This window comes from Ornithodoros turicata, unplaced genomic scaffold, assembly GCF_037126465.1.
Source record: "Ornithodoros turicata isolate Travis unplaced genomic scaffold, ASM3712646v1 ctg00001270.1, whole genome shotgun sequence".
Lineage (NCBI taxonomy): Eukaryota > Metazoa > Arthropoda > Arachnida > Ixodida > Argasidae > Ornithodoros > Ornithodoros turicata.
Genome location: NW_026999529.1, coordinates 38022 through 59516, shown reverse-complemented (window position 1 = coordinate 59516; position 21495 = coordinate 38022). Strand labels below are relative to the sequence as shown.

At 46.8% G+C, this 21495-nt stretch overlaps 1 protein-coding gene and 1 long non-coding RNA gene across 3 annotated transcripts in view; one reads left to right on the top strand and one right to left on the bottom strand.

Moving 5' to 3' along the window:
- LOC135376752 (atlastin-2-like) overlaps positions 1-21495 on the bottom strand; it is a gene marked incomplete at its 3' end in the record, with an annotated part of 85252 nt that overhangs the window by 27789 nt on the left and 35968 nt on the right. The window contains exons 3-4 of the mRNA XM_064609234.1: positions 9136-9320; positions 8752-9070 (exon numbers count right to left, since the gene is read on the bottom strand). Coding sequence (XP_064465304.1) covers positions 8752-9070; positions 9136-9320 — 504 coding nt within the window. The remainder of the gene's footprint in view (positions 1-8751; positions 9071-9135; positions 9321-21495) is intronic.
- Positions 1575-4040, top strand: LOC135376754 (uncharacterized). Of its 2 annotated transcripts, XR_010417833.1 has the most exons (5): positions 1575-2230; positions 2310-2373; positions 2450-2914; positions 3715-3801; positions 3910-4040. It is a non-coding gene; the product is annotated as an uncharacterized LOC135376754 (long non-coding RNA). The 2 variants fall into 2 exon arrangements; XR_010417832.1 differs by having other exon boundaries at positions 3715-4040.

Below are 21495 nucleotides of genomic sequence, written 5' to 3'. Positions count from 1 at the left end.
TGCTCTGGCTGTTCAATGTGAAGCTTATTACTTTCCCTGGGACAGGGTTCAAATTGAAAAATTCAAATGGGAAGTGTGCAAAGGAGAGTAGACGAAAAGAAAATTCCTTGGCTCAACATAATAGCAGCATTTCGTGTTTGTCTCGTACTTCAAACAATTTTCCCAAAATGTGACCTCTTGTCTGTTCTGTGCATCTGTAGCATGCATGAACCAAGTGGAAGGAAAGTAGGTCATTTGATATGTATACCATACGAGTGAGTTTGAGACCTGTATCTGCTGTCTTGTGATATTTTCCTCACGGTGAGGCTACTAAATAAACCCAAGCAGCACAAAGGACTGGGATTCGGCTGGGAACGTAACGGGGATGATGGGTTCGAGGTGGCCGATATCGCCGTCACGAGCCCGACTGCTTCCCGACTATGTGAGGGGGAAGAATTGAGGGAGAGGGAAACTACATAAAATTATTTCCCGATAGATCCCCGTTCGTGTCCCGGTCAGAATTCTTTCCCGATAGATTCCCGTTTGCGTCCCGGCCAGGATTCTTTCCCGATGGATCCCCGTTAACGTCCCGATCTGCTGTGGTGTACTGGCTAAGTATTTCTTCCCGCTCGTCTCCCGATGTTTATGCAGATTCGGTAACACGTGATCGGATGGTACAGCTCGAGACAAAGTTTCTGAAACACGGGTTTTCTGTATTGGACTTTTCCCAGCCACCTTTGGGAAATGCTTGTTGAGCAGAATCCTTGGGGATTCTGTTCAACAAGTGTTCCCCTTAGGCCGCAGGGGAGGCGTAGAGAAGTGAAATACAAAACACCCGTGTTTCAGAAACTTTTGTCCCAAGCTGTACGAGACAGTGAAGCATCCCTTCAGGAAGGAATTTGGCTGTCTGGTATGAGGTAACTCTTTCAAACATTGGGCTGCAGTTCACTTCATGTGTTGTGTTGTGTTGTGTTGTATGACGGAAAACATGCACACGCAGCACCCTGAACAGAAGTATTAATGGAGCCTCACTGCAAAGCACGCAAGTACAAGATACTCGGGAAGAGTCGGCCACGCCCGAACGAAACGACCGAATCTCCCGAATCGAAAAACTCACGTGAAACGAAACGAAGAGAGCTTTAGCAAGTCGAACTGATCGGACGAAAACCGCTGCACCGAAACCCGCAAAGACTACGCTGGAGCTCCCTGCATTTGGGCTACCGCGACTGCCATCGCCATCATCTTTGTTTTGGTTGTCATTGCTGGGTGCAAATGGCCGGCGTGTGTGTTCTTAATGTTTCTGAGCAACAAGTTTTGCAAAGTTTGGTTCGGAGGGAGTATGGAACGCCGTTTTGTGGTCAACGTGGCCAGAGTGCCTCAAAAGTACTCCTGCCGCATTCTGGTCACTGTTATAAATGTGAATCCCTGCCACCATCAGCAGCTTTTAAGTAGATTCATGGCACATGAGGAACCTGCGATGTACACCATCGCACACAGTCAAGAAAAATGTAGCATTTAACCTTGCTTTCCTTCATTATAACAAACAAAAAAAAAGAAAGAAAGAAAGAACACTAGAGAAAGGGTCGACAAAACAGTGAGTGTTTTGTTGTTTTTGATTCTATTGATCTCTCACTGTCAGGTTGCACTGCCGATCTGTTCACAATCATAACTAACTAATACCTTAGCTTTGGCCAATCTCATGTTGCAATTTTGCTTCAAACACAACATTCAGGGATTCTTATGAAAACAGCAGCATTTCTGAAAGATCCTGGAACGGCCACAATCTCAAGAGGTAGTACGATTCTACCCGTCGTCATATTTCGTCCGCCAAGCCATTGCGCGGAGATGTTGGCTCCATGCCCATTTCAACACAGGCTCACCCGCGCTCGCTCGCGCGTCGTCGCTTGTCTTCCATGCCACCAGCCAGCGCTGCGCGCTGCCTGTCGCGCATGCGCTGTTCTTGTTGGCTTCGCTTTGGCTGCTGTAACGGTCGTTTCTCGTCGCCGCGTGTAGTTCGCGTAATTGCGAGCGTTCCAGCAAGTCTAAAGCGTTTTAGAGGCTTTGTATTGTTGTTCTCACCTGGTGCTGTCGTTCTTGCAACCCGTCTGATATTGCAACTGTCTGTAAGTGGAAGCGTTTCTTCTAACCGCGAGCAAACCAGTCGGTCTCGTTTGACATGTCAAAGAGTGAAGACGCTACCTTGCATGTGAAGCCAAATCGTTCTTCGCCTTCAGGATTATTGCCGTTTCAGGTGTGTAATTAATATAACTCTGAAGTAATATGTTCGACTGCGCCATGCATTCTCATTGTTCGTTTTACTCTATTTGCAGGGATCTGCGCAACGACAGGGAGATAGAACGCCAAGTGAAGTCGACTGTGTACTTTGTGCAGACGGTATGTCATATGTCTCTACACTGCTCTACATATAGGTGTCCTGCCATCGTATTTTCTGGAACGATATTTCTTGCAGGTTCAGCGTGTATGACGCAGCGGCCTTCAGCAAGAGAAACTCAAGCACCGTGTTCAAATGCAGTGGGGACTCTTGCTGGCCATGACAACGCTTAGAAGTGCTTTTTCGGAAGAAGGACAAGTTGGACCGGAAATGAGGACCTAGGTGTGCTCTTTTGCGCTGTTGTTCACCGTTCGATCATTACCAGTTTTTGTGCCCCCGTGAGTTCAACGCTTAGGTATGTTGATGATAAATGGATATGCGTTAAAAGGTACGTACTCCGGAGTGGTGAATTGTTCTGGTGAAGTGATTCGTTGCTGCTATCTCCTGTTTCGTGAGGGTTCTTGTCGGTACTCATATACCGCAGGCATGAGGGGCTTTCTTTGCAGAACATTTCAGTAAACCAAGACTGCAGCATTTTCAAGATTGCCATAACCAGCATCAATGCAGCTCTCATGTCAACATCAGCATCAAGACAGCTCTGATGTGAGCATCAGCCAGCGCAGCTCTGATGTTAACATCATCAGAGCAGCTGTGATGTTAACATCAGACCTGATGTCGCTTTTTTTTTCAATAGGGATGCTTCTCCTTGACCATGTTTTTTTTTTGCTTATTGACGTTTTGTGAAGGAACGCTGAATATGCGCACACCATTGACTGTCAGCACTAGTCCCGGTCAGCTGTCATTTTTTACAGTTTTCGTTGTAGTAATTGCTAGTCATTTGCACCAAAGGCGCTGGATGTGAACTATTTTCTCTTTCCTGGACTTGCATTTCTCCCAGTCGTTGGCTTTGTCATTTTTTCATAATTTAAATTTTCTCTTGGTAACTCTTGAGTTTCGTAATCCCTACGCTGTGCATTTTACCATTTTTGATAAAGCTCATTCCACGTACCGTGCACATACTATTTTGTGCTGAAGTGCAGCAATTGTTTCGTTACGTCTAATGTTACATGCCATTCATTTTTGTGTCTGGGCAGTACTGAAGCGTGAGCAGATAGGCAGACTGCCTATTACTGCATAACTTCGTTTTCTTTGAGGCACCACCACTTGGACAGGCAGACCGCCTCTTGCTGTATACTTTTTCTTTCTTTTGAGACACTGTTGACGTGCGAGTGGTTACGCAGGCAGGCTGCATATTACTGTATACCATTTCCCACCATGCAGCAATTTTACCGTTACGTCTAATATTAATGCTACAAGCCGTTCATTTCTTCCAGGGCCATTGCCGAAGTGCAAGTGGTTAGGCAGACTGCCTACTACTGCATACCTTTTTTGTTTCCTTTCAGAGACCACCTCTTACTGTGTACGTTCCCCCCCCCCTTTTGAGACACCATTGAAGGGCCAGTGGTTACGCAGGCAGGCTGGATATTACGGTAGACCATTTCCACCCTTTTCTTTTCAGGCTACATTGGCAATGACAGTAGTTATGCGGACATGCTGCATATTTCTGTATACCCCTCTTTTTTTGTTTTTCATTTCAGACACAATTGGCATGCATTGGATGATGCAGGCAGACTGCTTAGTGTACACCACTCGTCGTTTAGTCTATTGAGGTGCTCCAAGTGTTGTGTCAGTCTATTTCCTCTCCGAAAATAAAATGTTGGGCTCTACACACACTGTTTACACTCAAAATTATTGTAATTATTAAAAATAAGCATATTAATGCCAAAATATGCATGGGGGGGTAAATATGCATGGGGGGAGCCCCTGCCAGCATTATCGGGGATCCGCCGGGGACCTGCTGGGACCGAATACTTGCTGCCGATGTCGGTCCTTAATCATCCCGGTGTTGCAAACTGGAGGAAGGACCGGTATCGGCTGGTGGCATGCCCCCGACTTTGTAGGATTCTTTCCCGATGCTGGACCGGCTTCGCCCCGGTCCTTTGTGCTGCTTGGGAACGTTCTTTCAAAATTAAAGACTGCGGTGGTGCTTTTGAGTGCACTGTAGGGTCATGCTGTGCGTCCTGGAAGAATTTGAGGAAGCTAGTCGTCATTAGAGGTTTATTTTCACCCTGTAATAGACGATATGCATAAATCCCAGATGCCAGTGCAATGCGGTACATCTTGTGAGCCTGTTCGTTCCTTTGGCACCATCCTTCTCTCCCTCATTCCGAACCTGATGCCATCAGGAAGGAGAAGGAAGCGCCAGGGAATGAACAGGCTCCCAAGACACTGCATCGCACTGGCGCCTGGGATTTATGCATATCGTCTATTGGGGGTTAGTTGGACTCCACTATCGGGGTTAACATAACTCCATCATCAGAGCTTACTATACTCCCTCACTGGCATTTCATATACTCCCCCACAAGTGTTTGATAAGCTCCCTCACAGGCTTTTAGTATGCTCTTCCATGGGAGTTAGCCTAACTCCATTGAAGGTGTTTAGTGTACTCCATCACATGGTTTAACCTGAGTCCATCAGAGGTGTTTAATATACTCTGTGACAAGGGTTAACCCAACACCATTGGAGGGGTCCATCATACTCCAGCATATGGATTAACCCAACTCTGTCAGAGGTGTTCAGTATACTCTGTCACAGGTTGAACCCTACACCATGGGGGGTGTTTATTATACTCTGTGACAGGGTTTAGCTCAACTCCCTCAGAGGTGCTTAATATACTCCGCAACAGGGGGTTAACGGAACTCCGCTGTGGGTTTTTAACCTTACTCCCTCTTGTCCTGGAGTTAAGGTAACTCCTCAGAAGCCTAAAATTTTGCACCTGGGAGTTACAGCTTTTTGCCCCGACAAAGGAGTGTTTTTGACTCCCTTTTTTCTCAGAGTGCACTACGCGTCAAGTACCACCGTGGTCGCAATTTGCAAGGGTGGCTAGTAAGAGTTAAGATCGACAATCAAAAGATGAAGATGTACGATGCCACCCCTGCAACGGAAAGAGGTGTGAGATCTGCAAATGCAGACATGCCAAACAGTACCAAGTACCAATTCACACTTTAAGGCTAAGGTACTTGGCAACTTGGATTGCAATTCTTCTAATATCATCTACCTCGTTAAAGGTAACACTTGCGATTCGCAATATATCAGCCAGACAAAAACTTCATTCAGGATTCGGTTCAACAACCACAGGTCTGATGTTACTAAGGAGCACAACCTCCCGGCCTCGCGTCACTTCAATCAACCTGAACACTCAATTGCTGACGTATCATTTTTTATTCTTGAGTCTGGATTTCAGTCCGACCGATCAAGGGAACAACGCGAGTCATTTCTCATTTACAAGTTTAAATTTCTGATAAATCAAGATCCAGGCATCCTCTGTTCGTAGCACAATACCATATAGAAGAATCAAAGACGCCTCCCCTGAATTGTACAGTTCACTTGGTGTTACCTACGTTTTTTCAGATTACAACAAAGCCAGCCTTTCCATTATACCTTGGAACGCGAACCGTCTCTACACAATACTCCAGGTTATGTCAACCACAGGACAAGGACCCCGCACGTGACGTTCCCGGAAATTTTCACAACTTTATACGACAATCACCAGGAACTGGCAAGCTCCTGCTCAACTATGACGCATTAAAGAAACCTACACAAGCCATTGCACAAATTCAGTTACCTTTTTCGTGAAGAAAGCGGAACTTCCGAAACATCGATCATCTGCATTTTTGTAACTTTTTAAATCTAAGGGCTAATTATTTACGTTAACGAATGCATTAAACTACTGACTGTTTCACTTTATTTCATGTAGCTTTCGTCTCCGGCTTATTTATTCATTATATATATATATATATGTATAATGAGTATCTGTTTCTCTGCGTGCAGCCACAGAAGCCATCTTAATCTGTAAGTTTGAATTTCAAACACGTCTACTGTCATTTATTTGTTACTTTAATGGCTTTTTTTCCTCTTTATAATTGCACTGGCTTGCACTGTGGCATTGAGGAATGCTCAATCACCCTCCCAGGTGTATATCGCTCGCTGAGCGACCCCTGGTTTGCCAATCCCGAACGATGCGCAGCTACCTAGGGCTGACGAGCCGCAAACACGGCGAAACACGTGTCCTCTGGTACTGTCGCATCGTTGCATGAGTTTCTCTGCGTGCAGCCATAGAAGCAATCTTAATATGTAATTTTGAATTTCAAACATGTCTAGTGTCATCTACTTGTTTCTTTAATGGCTTTTGTTCTGCATTATATATATATATATATATACTACAAAATTTAGGTTCGAACGACCAGGATGTTGAATATAGATAGGGGAGAAAAGACACCAGAGACTGAAGTAGGGAGTAGGGGAAAGTTCCCCTACTCCCTACTTCAGTCTCTGGTGTCTTTTCTCCCCTATCTATATATATATATATATATATATATATAGAAACTCATACTGAAACACGCAGCTAATACAGTCACGCTTATCACGATGAAAACTGCCACACGCGCTCATTGCCTAATGCGGACTGGCATTCATCTGGACCGCTACTGAGCCATAAAGAGCCTAACCGTTATCATCACCATCACCCGTCCGGAGGCCTTTGTTGAGCTGGCAACCGATTTTGTTTTTACGTTTCTTGAACATTTGAGGGCTCTGCGATCGGTACACGCTCCAGACGCCAGAGCAGATGCCAAATGGTACTAGCTGTTTTGTATTTGTCCATTTGCATAGAAACAAGTTACGATGCTGGAAACACTTGAGACCGGCTCTCTTCAATTCGCGCCGCAGCTTTGGAATATTCAACTATGCCCTGAAGGAATAATACGTGTAGATAAAAAGTAAATGACAATCCCGCGAGATATGTTACGATTAGAGGTAAGATATGACGATGGACCGATTCCAAGACTTTCGTGCAGTTCCCTGCACTTCCTCAGGTAAAAAAATACATGGTACAACTAGACTGTATACTCATGAAAAAACAGGGGAGAGAAGAGAAGAAAAACAGAGGGAGAAAGCGGGGAAGGGTTATACAAAACCTCAAATGGCAGACCACTTAAAATGGGCACGAAATTTGGGAAAGCAGTTAAACCTGCTCTAGCCAACGCCCAAAGGGGTAAATCAATAAGTTACGAAAAGAGAAACTAGACAAGAAACGAGAACACACACATATCACTTTTTTAGAAAATTGACTTGGTGTTGGCAATGCAAAACCTGGCACAGGCACAATGAATTACAGGGTCGGCAGAGGGTGAAGGGGTCGTGTTGCCGCAGAGAACGGCGCAGAAAGTTCATACAAACGTAAGTATGACGAGAGGAAACACAATGCGGAAGGGAGTCGGTGGTCACAAGAGGGAGTCATAGCGTATGTAACTCGGTCTTATGACCACAGACCCCCTTTCGCGTTGTGATGTTTCTTGTATATTGTCTCTTTTTGTAACTTCTTGCATTGTCCCTTTGGATGTTCCATGTGGCTTTGCCAGGTTAAACTCCTTCTACAACTTTTGTGTCCATTTTAAGCCGTCTGCCATCTGAGGTTTTTGCACAACTCTTGGCCACTTTCTCCAGCTCTGTTTCTTCCCTTCCCTCCGTTCCTTCATGATTAGTCCATTGAAGAAGTAGAGGGTTGGGTCAAGATCCACTTGGAAAAAGTAACAACAATAATACAAAAAACTGAAGCTTTCCTTTAATGGATACAAGCAGTTTCGTCAGGTACAATAAGTGTCACGTACATTTGTACCTGAGGAAATGCAATCTACCGCATGAAAGCTTGTATTCATTAAAGGAAATATTCAGTGTTTATATTTTTGTTGTTCCTTATGAGCCGATCATTTATGAAGTGTCGCTGTAGCATATATTTTGTTCCCTGAAGAAATGGCGGACTGTTCTGCACAAAAGCCTCGTAGTTAAGCTATCCGTGCTTCTACCCGGTTAATCGTTATTCTTTTTACCTCAAGGTATAATCAAAAGTATAGCAAAATACTTACGCATTAAGCAATTAGCTAGAGACAATAAAACATTATGCGGCAGAGTACGGCACAAGAGTTACGGCACAGAGTTCGGACTCTTCAGTGGCAACAGTGCCTGCAGTTGAGGCGCGACGATGTATGCTAGTTCGTCCTCCCCAGCTCTTTCCACACATTTAGCAACGTGGAGAGCAGTGTTCTGGAAAACCTGTTCACTTAAGCCTTTCGAATATTTCAAAGGTTTGCTGCATTTTAGTTTGGACAAGCCTGATGAAATGTCGGCACATCGACACATAACAAACCTTGGAACTCTGTGTTCCAAACTCACTCACTCACTCACTCACTCACTCACTCTCGCACGCACGCACGCACGCACGCACGCACGATGTATTGCGCTATTTCATTATGTTTCAAAACATATATGTATCAAAGTAAACATGTTGCGCAGTCTAGATGGTTTCCTTAAAAGGAACCTACCTGTAGGTTCTCTAGGACACTTCGGTTCAGGCTTCTCACGACGTTGTAGATCATTGTTGAGCTCAAAAGCAAGGCCAGCGAAAACAGGGTAGAGTTCGATGCAAGACTGGACATGTTATCATCAGTTCCCTCGGTGTCCATGAGGACTAGTGCAACTGTCCCCCATCTGGGCGTGTCTATTTTGAAAATTTTTCCCCACAGCAGTATTCCAGAGGTGACCTTGTTGCGTCCGTATTTCCAAGGAAACCCCTTTAGTGGGCCAAGAGCTTTACCCATCCAGCCCTTAGAAGCCCGATTTCCCTCGAGGTGTTCCAGGTATCTGCGTCGAAAACATAGTGCAGTCTGACACGACTATCCCTTGTAGAAATGACATAAATAACCCACCTAATGAAATAGTCGAACAGGAAAGACTTGCCAGAGCGGAATACACCGGCAATCGATACAACAACCACAGGCAGGTCTTCAACTCCTTTCCACATACTGTGGTCCAGCACATTGCGATGCAATTCATATACGCTACCTTCAGATTCTGACTGCACGATAACTGGTACTGGCTCCGTTGACAGCAACTACATCAAAATAAAAGAATTCCCCAATAAATTCACGTGTTCACTCAGCACAAATCACTATCGCTGACACTTAAGGCTAGCTCACACATACGGCAACGGGGTATGGCAATCCTGGACAGCACGGCAAATCGCGCCGTTTCCTCGCCGTTGAGACGCCGTGATGACCTCCGAGGCACGGCAAAAGGAAGTTCAGACATGTTCAACTTATGGTGGTGGAGGTGGTGATGGTGAAAGGGCTTGCCGTTGTCGGCCTCACGTATGTGGGCAACGTCACGGCTGACGCCCTGGGGAAATGTGCGTCCTGGGCCGTCTTCTAGGGGAACTGTGTCGACATATGTCTGAAGTGGCCTTGCGTGGCGTCGCCCACTCGCCTCGACCAATGGGCGCTGCGCATGAAAACTGCCAGCGCGTGCCGTGGTTAGCCGTGGGAGAGAAGAATGGGAAGAAGCGATAATGAAAGGACCCGTGTTGTTCGGCAGAGCGGCCGACCACGGCGGGCAAAGAGGCGTGAAGAACGGCGACAGCCGTGTCGCAGCTTGTGCAGCTTGTCGCAGTGCCGTTGCCGTTCGCCGTCCCTGCCGTTGACGTATGTGTGTACTAGCCTTTAGTGTGTTACACGGCCATTTCGGACTGCAAAACAACATTTAATTTACCTTCGCTGAAAGAAACGGGGTCCAAAAATGTGAAGCCGTGAATGATGATTATGCACATCCATGAATTTCGGAATATATCCATGAGTGGATGACGTCATCATGTCCTATATTTTCTGCCCCCCAGCAACACCGTTTCGGATTTGCACGACTGCAGCAGCTCTGCTGATGACACGGGGTGTTTGACATTTAAGAAACAAATCGCCAGACGAGTGGAACATTGCGCTCATTGTGACGAGATATGTATGAATGTACATTTATGTAGAATATTATGCTAGAGACGCATATTACATTGGCATAAATCCAGCAAAATTCACTATATTTAGTCAGTAGGGCATTGATTTTAATAATAAAGGCGCTCATCTTTCGCCCAGCACTAACATGGCTCTTGTCATATTACGTCTTGTTCTCTAAACTCTAACAATAGGGAGTTTTTGTCACCACCATTTCCTCTGTCCGACGCAACCGAGCGCCGCCGATGCGCTGTACGAATGGTGAGTGAGTCGTAGGAAACGCGATTTCGTATGAACAACCCACTCGCTGTGAGTCGTTTCATTGTATTCGACGAGCACAAGCGCGACGGGACATTCGCGACGTTCATTTCATTCACGACGCGAGGCAAGATAGCGGTGGATAAATTCCATGATAGGCAAGCCTGAGCGATGGGCAAGAACACGTAAACAAACACAAACACGAAGGCTTTGAGTTTGAGCCTTCGTGTTTGTGTTTGTTTACGTGTTCTTGCCCATCGCTCAGGCTTGTCTATCATGGAATTTATCCACCAGCTAGCCTGCATTTACTCCATTCTGGCAAGATAGCGGCTGCTTGGAGTGAAGGAGTTGCGGTGAGACTGCCACATCATTATCGCTTGCGACGGTATATACCCAAGCAGGACGCTAATATCGGTCCAGTATTGGACCGATATGGGCTGCCAATATTGGCAGTCCCATATTGGCCAATATGGGGAGAGCAACCAGGTTCCATATTGGACCGATATGGGCTGCTCATATTGACAAGCCCAATTTGCGCCAATATTTCTGTAATGACGCCAAGGGGAGTGCGTGTAATAATAAAGCATTATCCGGTTTAATTTCCACCACTGATATTATTTCCGTCTTCTTTTTGCTTTTTCATTTCTCCAAATCTCATTGACCCACGCTGCATAGAATTACAAAAGGCAACACTGCATCGCCGGAAAAACGAAGAACGGGTGCTGCGCCCGTATTGCTGAAGGACAGAGGCAGTCGTATTGCCGACTGTAGAATGGTACAAGCTAAGGCTTACCCACATCGCATTTAAAAAAGTGTACTGCCCTCGGCCTAAAAACAAAGACCAGGATCAACTACTGCTAGGCAGTCCCACGGAACTACCAGTTCCAAACATACCATTGGAGCCTTCATTCGGATCGCAACAGTCTATGAACCAAAAATTTTCAACCCGCTCCTAGAGTATAAATGAGCGAAACACTTTCCTGACGATGACGAACATATGCGAGATCAACTCACACTGCTTGCAGCAACGTGAAAGCATTTAACTTTGCAGAAGAGCCATGCCTTTCTGTCAAACATTGTGTTTTTTTACTGACCTGCCACAATTCCTTATCATTAGAGGAACCAGCGACATTTTAGTGCGTATGAAACTTCCGATCCGACTGCCGCGCATGCACATTAGTTCTAGGACGCGTGAATTAGCTCAAACGACCACGCTCGCTCTCAGTCGGGTCGACTGAGAGGTAGTGATGAGTGATAGTCATCCAAACATTATCGATAGCACTATCGATGGTTCAGACGGCTGCTCATTTGGCTATCGATAGTTTCGCCCAGAACTATCGATATATTGAGCCATCGATAGTCAAGCGGACACAGTCCAACCCGCTTGCTGCAAAAATGTAAAAGTAACTGCTCCCACTTGGGCTATCAGTTTAATGGAATATATCTACTTACGGTTGGCACCGATATTTTTGAAATAGTTTCGGACCGCTAGCATGTCTATAAAATATTACATGAAACTGGGAAAAGCAGTCGGGAACCTCTGTTCTGCGTAAACTAACAAAGCAGGAAAGGATATTTTGTGGATTGTTGTGCGCTATGCGTATGGTTAACATTAATCAGAGCAGTCGCATGCACTGTCAAACTATCAGTACTTTAAGTTACTGTCACGGTAATATGTGTCTGTGACACCACTAATTCCTCCTCAGAAATGCCCACTTAAAGAAGTGAAAAACTATCGGTAGTCTCGCATGTTTCGATAGTATCGTCCATCACTACGGAGTAGCATTGGCATACGCGAAGCAAGATGGCGGCTGCTTCCAGAATGTAGAAAGCTGAGTTATCGAGTTCTAGTGAATGTTAGTATGGGATTGCCACGCATGTTGACTGTTTCGAACAATGTGTATCATCTGCAGGAAGTTTGTGGATGTAACGACGTACTGAATTGGGCATTTCACACGCTTCAACGTCCAATCTTGCCGTGCTGCTTGCGTATTTGTGCAAAACGGCTATGCACCATTTTCTGTATTTTCAGTCAATATGGGTTGTACACGGGCAATATGGGGCCCATATTGCGAGGACTTTCCCAATATTGGCTCAAACTGAGCAATATGGGGCCCGTCTTGCCAAGATTTTCCCAGTAGTGGCTCAAACTCAGCCAATTTTCAACCAAGTTTCAACCAATATAGGGGTCATCTTGGTGGAACGGGCCCCATACTAGACCCTTATCGCCAATGACCAGCCAATATGGGACCAGTATTGTGTGCAACTTGGGTATAGGGTGTCCCAGCAAACGTCCCCTTTAGTTTTCTGAAAACCTAAGTGTCCTGACCCGCTTTTCCATGCTGAACAACGTCTTCACAATCACTCTGCGGAATTAGTAGGGGATCCAAGGCACACATCTTTATGTCTTCGTAGTTCCAGTCCCATTAAAATGACCTCACGTCCCTCATTTTGTACCTTTTGCCCAGGTGTAGCGAGGTCGTAAGTAAGTACATGTATTTACATGGCGTTAGGTGTGAGGAGGGTGGGGAAAAAGCTGTAGAGAACAGCTTGACAAAGTCCATTCTCCCGCACAGACGCCCGGTATTAGACGTCTGGGTAACAGGGATATCTACCACTTAACTGGAAAAAAAGCATTAGTTGTTCCCATCCTGTAAATCACGCAAACCCCTAAATGCCCTATCATCATTTTGCCGTGTGAGCTTGACAAGGTGTACGGGAAAACTGATGGAAAGAGCGGTTTTAACTCGTCTCGGCTGGTGGCTCAAAGAATTAGGTGCGTTTCCCCGGGAAATGGCTAGGTTTCGCAGCCACCGAGCTTGGCTAACGCTATTTTCGACCTATCCTTTACAGTGCAATGTGCTCGTGCGTACCGATGAATCGTCGTGTAGATTAAGCACACTTATGATACCTTCTGGCACATTTGTGTGCTACACGACTTGAACATTTTCGGTGCACCTGGTCGACTCTTCAGCTGGCTCTGCGGCCTCCATAGGAACTGAACTGTCGCTGTCCCGACGTCCCACGGCCGAAGTCAACGGCCAAACTCGGAATACTTCCTTGTCGATCCTCTTTGATGAACATTATGCGTAGGCATAATGTTCATCAAAGAGGATCCACAAGGAAGTATTCCGAGTCCGACACTCTTTAATGTGCTGATGTTGGGTCTAAAACCGATAATTACTCGAAAAGTGGTGTTCTATGTGTATACAGATGATGTTGTCCTTTGGACACTAGGAAAATATTGACTTGCCATTCAGCGTCGCTTTCAGCAGGCTCTCAACGATCTGTAAAGCGAATGGCAAACCTGTAGACATCGCATGCTTTTCTCAACGGTTGTAATTTGGGTGGTTCTGGTACGTAATAGCTCTGCTGTATATTAGTCATTTTTCCAGCAACTTCCCAGATCGCTGCGCCTTGCAGACTGCAAACGCGTCTACGTGAGGCGGCTAGTGCGCCATCTGTTTAAAAAGGGAAGCAAGGGGAGCCATGTTGCGAGCCGAGGGGTTGGTAGCTGGCCGGTCCCCACAACGGTAGGCAAAGAACACAAGGCAGAGCCCGGCTGTCGATAGAGACAACATGTATTTACATAATGTACAAACAGAGAAAACAAGTAGGCTACAGATGCACGCTTAAATAGCCGATGCGCCTTAGGAAAGGGGTTGGTCGCCGTGAGGGATTCTAGGAAGCTGTCTTCGTTTTCCCTTTTCTTCAGAGAGTGGAAGAAATCCGCTGGTGGGAAGGAAAATGTCCGCCCGAGTGGCTTTTGCGAAAAGCGACCGTTCTGTAGCTTGGATGACCACTTTTGCGATGTGGAGTCACAACAACTCCTCGAGCCCCGGGTTGACCTCGGACGAAGAGCAGCCCAACGATCGGTGGCTCGACGAAGTTGGTTTTCCGTGCCAGATGATGAAGGGCAGGTTCTCGACTGACGCAGAAGAATCCCAATATCTCCACAGCCGAAGTGTACCAAGATGAAGGCTCCAGATAGGGTAGATCATCTCCCTTCTTCGGGCATTGGTCGATCTAAAAAGACCCATCAGGAATCGATGATGCAGCTCCTCTTCCCAAGGGGTTGACGGCCAGCACCACCACTCCTCTTGGGTAGGTGCTGGACCGCTTGAAGCAATAACAGTTACGAAAGGGAAAACAACAAACAGAACAAAATCAACAGATCCGTCGCACAACTTAGAGTCATTCGCCCATGTCACCAGTCAGCCAGGATTCTGTACAATTAAAGAGAGACCCTAGCCAAATATTTGGTTCCCCCGAGCTTTTGCCGAGGGACTAAATCCAGCGCGATCCATTAAGACATGGTACAATAAGCAAATACGCATTTTCTCCACCCCTTTTTGCACTAACAGTACAACACAAAACACATTCTTTCCTTTTTTTGTTGTTTGAGAGTTAAATAGAACGAACAGCCGTCGATAGATTGCCCAAGTGTGCTCTGGCAGGTTAAATATCTTGAAGAGCAGATTATCAATGTTCCTTTCCACCAAAATCTCTTAGCGCCTACTGAGACGGTCTGCGTTGGCATGCTATTTGCCCCTTTTATAACGTACAACGAAATGGTGCTGTTGAAGCGACGAACTCCAGCAACGTACGGCCTTTCTTGCCAGACTTTCTGGTTCAACTATGTGATGGAATGGTCGGTTACTAGGATAAACTTTGCACAATAGAGATGACAGGCGAGTTCCTGTGTGGCCCACACTAAACAAATGCATTCCTGTTTCAAAGCGCTGTGCGCTTCTTCCCTCAGCGAAATTTTTCGACTGGCGTACAAAATACGGTGCTGCTGTTTGTTCTCGTCTTCCTAGCACAAAACGGCCCCCATCTCTCTGTTGCTCGTGTCGCATTGAACAATGCACGGCTGAGCATAGTCGGGAGCTCAAAGGACAGAAAGTTCCGATAACGCATTTGTCTAAGGTACAGAATGCGTTCTCCATTTCTGCGTTCCCCTTTATCATTGTAGGTGCTGTCTTTGGGAACGCGTCGGTCAGCAGACTAGGTAATTCCGAGTACTGCCCATACGTAGCTTCTATAATAACCCGTCAGACTCAGGAACACTCTATGTTCTGTTTTGTCCAGTGGTCTAGGGAAATCTGCAATGACTGACACTTTAAATTCGGCTGGTCTGCGGTAGCCTTGCCCTACTCTTTGACCGATATATAGGACCTCGGCCTGCCCAAGATGACACCTTGTTGCTTAAGGTCAAACCCGCGCGCTTTAGCCTTGTAGAAATGTCGCGGTGGTGTTTCACATGCCCGGACTAGGAGCTGGAAAAAATGGCCGCATCATCAAGATAGGTAGTGCGTATTTCTGCGCCGCTCATAGTACCTGGACCATCAAACCTGAGAAGCAGAAGGGCGCATTTTTAAGAGAAGCTTAACATTAATGGCCGAAAAGTCCCCATCGGTGTCGTAAAAGCCGCGTATGTTTTTGCCCTGTCCGACATTGGCACTGGCGAGTAACCCCTAACAAGGTCCAATGTGGAAATAAATTATGCTTTGCAGACCCTTTCCACGCGTTTTTCCAGAGTCGGAATAGGATATGCCTGGGTTGTCGTAGCGGCGTTGAGTTTACGGTAGTCGATGCACGGGCGTGGCTCTTTGCCCAGAGCCTCGACGTTTATCATGGAACTCGCATAGTCGTTCTCAGCTTCTTCAATTGCATTCAAATCCAGCATACGTTGAATTCTCTTTTCATTATTGCATCTTGTGGCGGGGATATTCGATAGGACCAGGAACGTACACGAACGTCGGTTGTAAGCTCAATATGGTGACAGATTAGGTGCGTCTTTCCCGGGTTGTCAGAGAGCAGGTCTTCGAACTCATTTATCAGTTCCCGTGTAGTCGTCTACTTGACAGTCGTTCAGAGTCTCTCACCCTGTACAGTTTTCACGATTTATTTTCGTTTAGGTACTAAAGAAGAGATTTCACCCCGTTCAATAATTTCGGTCGGTTGTTCCTCCGTCATATTCAAGGCAACGTTTACGACATGTGTAGATTCAATAAATGTTTCATTATGTTTGTGTGGTACGTTCGGACGTGTTTCTTTCTGCCCCGAAATTCTACCATAGAAGTGGTGTCAGACAGTTCGCGCAGGACCTTGAAGGGACCATCCCAGAGCACCTGAAATTTATTAGCCCGCGTGGGTCGGATGACCAGTACCGCATCTCCCTCTTTATACGTTTTATACGTTCTCGGGCGGGCGTTACGATTGTAGGAAGTGTCAGCACGCTCCTGAGATCCTCGCATATTCGCGTCCGCGATCACCCTTGTATCTTGCATTCTCTGCAGAAGGTTCAAGACGTACACCAGAACAGTCCGGTCGCCACTCATGCCGTCTCAGTGTTCCCTTACTAATCTCATGGGTGAACGTAGCTCACGCCCGTATACAACTTCGGCGGGGCTGAAACCTGTCGTCTCACGCGAAACTGAACGCAATGTAAACATGGGCCCATGTAGACTCCACTCCAAGTTCGTTTTCAACGCGTGAGTAAGTGCTCGAAGGACCCACTTCAACACTGAGTGCCACTTGTCAATGCGGTTCCTTTGAGCGTGGTGTAACGAACTGTGGATAGCTTCTATTCCGCATTTCTCCAATAAGGTGGCTGTCAGTGCGCTCGTAAATACTGGCCAGTTATCGCAGTGAATTCCGATTGGAAAACCCTATACGCACAATAACCGATAAGAGACCATCGACGATGTCAGAACAAAACTCCTCCTTCAGTGGTACTGCCTCGGGGAATTTAGTTGCCGGGCTTATCATCGTTACGATGTACCTGATACCAGTCGAGATGCAGGAAGAGGCCCGACAACATGCACAACTAACTGGCGGAAAGGTTGGGAGATGATATGTACAGGTTGGGACAAAAGCTTACGGAACACGCGAGCGGCGTACTTTTTCTTCGGTGCGACACACCCTAGCGGCCGCCGGAAGCGGATGAGTTCACTGGTTCGGAGTGGTGGAAGGGAGCGCTGTTGGCGACACACAGCGGTAGCTTTCTCCCAGGCACGACCAAGCGACACCGTAACTGCCACTGTGTGTCACTAACAGCGCACCCTTCCACCCCACCGAAGCAGTAAACATACCCGCTTCCGTCAGCCGCTAGTGTGCCGCTCGCGTGTTGCGTAAACTCTTGTCGCAACCTGTACCACTCCAAGCGACATTTTACAGCGCTCGTTAGGTTTGCCCACTCTCTACCACGTGTCACACGACCTCACGTACATTTCCACATCCTTAAAGCAGCCTGGCCAATACCATTACTGAGGAAGACGTTGCTCTGTATTACGTACACCCAGGTATCGGGCCCACGAGTTACAGTAACACGATTGGAGGGTATCTGCGCGCAAACTCTGCGGTACAACAAGGTGATCAGTTACTTTTCCCTTCCGGTCTTCATAGTGCCGCTAATGTAGGCCATCCTCTACCACGATCTTCACATTTTTATACGCGATTCCCTCTATGTGCTGGTCACCCAGGCCCCCTTCTGGAGTCACTCATTTACCCTACTGGACCAATGTCAACGCAGAGAGCAATACAAAGCATAGAACTAGATCTCATGGGGCAGAGTAAGCTCTTAGGTAATCTCTGACAGCAAAGAAATTGAAAACGCTGTGAACTGAGTGACCAACAACCTTTAATCCATAATGAACTGGACCTACTGTTAACTACGAACCTGTGACTAATTAATGTGGCCAACAAAAGTATTATGATGAAAGCTATTAACTGAAAGGTATTATGGTATGGTATGTATGGTATGAACCGAAGGTGACCACCAGATGGCACAGCCACTGAACTTTGCACTGAACGTATCGTCGCTGTGTGTCGTGTGTCTTGTTGGTGTGTCCGTTTTTAGTGTTTCCTTTTTTTCTTTCTTTTTTTTCTACCTCTCCATGTGGTAACTTGCCACCCGTCTCGGCATGCAGACCGCCCTCTCTTTCTTACCCCCCCCCCCCTTTGTGCGCATCGCGGATTTTTGCTTCTTGCGTCTTCCTTTTGGAGTCTCATTACTTCATCCTTGCCGACCTTAGTGGCGGTTTACTGTGTCCGCGTCGGCGCTGGGTGTTACTCTCCGGCGCCAGCGCGGTTACATTACATCTCCCTTCTTTCATTCGGGAAGCGCAATACTTCTTTCCGCATCCTGATCCATCTTCGTGGTGCGTGAACATCTGGCGACGTCTGAGGAGTTGTCACTCCCGGTTGTTCACGACGAACCATTTCTTCCTTTGTGTTCGGTGTGGCATTATATGAGAAGGTCGTATGTCCTGGCGGTTCCTCCTTGATGTGGGCCCATTGTCACTGCGTAGTACGTCGGATCTAGGCTCATTTCAGGTGCAGACTTGTACTCCAGGGGTCCACTCACCTGTGATGTGCTCGCGCAACGCGAATCTTGCCAGCATCCAGAGGAGGAACAGGCTTTGCTGACGTGTTGTGGTACGACTTCTGTTTTTCCTTTCAGTCTTGTGCTGACCACTTGCGGTCCTTTAACTTGAGGCTTGAGACAGCTGTTGTGCAGAGGAAGCAACGTCCTCGTTTGTCTGTTCATTAACCGCTGAACAGGAGATACCAGCGTTGCGCCTGCATTCCAGTAGTATTGAGCTGCATACTTATGCTTTTGCAAAAGTTTTTTGGCTTCCTATACGCTTTTGGATAATACGGACTTGACGTGCTGTGACTGACGTCGTACTGCTTCGTAAATGCCGGATAACGGGGGCCCGTTATCTGAGATGTTGTTCTACAGCAAACCGTGAGCTGCGAGACTTCCATGCAAAACGATATGACATTTCTCGTCTTGGCGACAGTCATAGGCTTCACAATGTAGTAAAAGGAACACAAGTCTACCATTGTGATGACTGTTGACTGTCCAATGTGAATAACTCCATTCCCACTGTCTGCCAGGGTTGGACGGGTACGTCGTGACCTTCCATTGGTTCTCGAGCAGCTGAGCTGCTTCTGATACTGTTGGCATAGGCTCCAGGCTGCAATGTCATCTGTCTGCCTGTCGTCTGTCATACCGTGCCAGTATATGCCGTCTTGAGCTCTGAGCTTCATCTTCTCCATTCCACTTGGGACGCATGTAGAAGTCCTACAATGTCTGGACGAAGTTTGGTTGACAAAATGAGCCTCTTCAACCGCAGTACTAAGTCATCTGCTGTGTGAATCTCGTCTCTGTAAGGCCAATAAGGTACGACTGATGGTTTACTTGGTATGCTTCCTTAAAATGAGCATTGTTTGATGACCGTGAAAGGGCGTCCGCTACGTACATCTCGGCCCCAGGCTTATATCGGACGTCCGATGCGTACTTCTGCTGCGTCACGTGCATGCGCTGCAGACATTGTAGTGGAGACTGATGAAGGTGCTTCTTGAAAATCGCCTCTAAAGGGTGGTGGTCGGATTCCAGCAGCAGACGGGGTTGACGAAAGATGTAGTCGTGGAAGTGTTGACATCCATGTGCTATCGCCAACATCTCTTTCTCAATTTGGGCGTATCTCATTTGTGTTGGCGTCAGTGACATCGTAGAATAGGCCCACGGGGTGTCCTTCCTGGAGCTGTCCATGTCCGAGTCCATGCAGTCCAAGTCCATGCTGGCTTGCGTCAACGGAGAGAGTCACTGGCATGGTCGGGTCGTAAAACTTGAGAACAGGAGCGTCTCTGAGTTGCACACTGAGCTTGTCAAAGCTTTGCTGGCACTTGGGAGTCCATACCCAAGCATTGTCTTTCTTCAAGAGCTCTCATAGGACTGCTGTGGTTACAGTCATGATGGGAATAAACTTGCGTACGTAGTTGACGATGCTGCTGATTATGCTGATGTCCCTTACTCGTTCCCAGTCGACTGACAGACCTGCCAATAATTTGTGTCCCATATACTTCACTTTGGTGCGTCCAAATTGACATTTAAATGCATTGAGGACGAGGATTACTTCTCTACATCTTCCAGGCACTGCTCTGGCACTGGTCTTTTGTCACGTTCTTCTCTCGTAGTACCCCCCACGAAAATATCGTACATCACTATTTCCACCACTGGAGCTCTCCAACACTTCTGGAGCTGATGATATCCGGAACGGCACTCGTGTGGAATGATATCTTCCGTAAGGCGCAGCAAATGTACAGAGTCGTGAGCCTCGGTTATCCAGCCTGATTTGCGAAAAACCTGTTGAGGCATCCAACGTTGAAAACTGCTTAGCGCTATGCAAACGTGTGGCGATGTCGTCCAAAGTAGGCATTGGAATGCCCTCTCATGAGGAATTGGTTCAGGTCTCCGGGATCCATAAAGATTTTCAGTTTATCTCCACGGGTAACGGAGACAACATTATTGACCCATGCTGTTGGCTCAGTAACTTGCACTATGATGCCTTTGTCTTTCATCTTCCTGAGCCCGGACTTCACACGCTCGCACAACGCTACAGGTACTGAGAGGGGAGAGTTTATCAAGCCTTCTGCCCGTGGGCGCAACTTCATTCGATAGACGATTCCTGAGGTGTCACCAAAGCCACTGAACACATCCTGAAATTCCGCTTTTACATATTGTGATGTTTCCATGGCAACTCTTGTGGTCAGCCTAAAAGATTCTCCGACATCTCCACTGAAAGTTGTTGGAACCTTTTGCGACAAAACTATCAACGTTACCGGTGCTGAACCTCCTTCACTGGGAACGGATAGGACAATTTTTCCTACTGAGGCAACACGATGTCCAAAAAACGACGTCAGCTGAGTTTCCTGGGTATCAATGCACTTTTCTGTGATAGTCCGCAGATTTCTAGTCGATATCATGTTTACACGTAGACCCCGCGTCTATTTTTACTTGTGTCTTCACTCCCGCTATATGTACTGTTACAGCCGAACGGTATCTGTGTGTTCTGTCCAGGGAGCGGATGAAAAATTCCGATTTCAGTTCCTCTTCATCGTCTGCTATCCCATGCAGTTTCTCCTTTGGGTGTTTCGACTTCGACCTGCACACTCTGTTCAGGGGCCGGATTCATAAACAGTTCGCACGACAAAAATTGTCGCAAGTCCGTCGTAAGACAA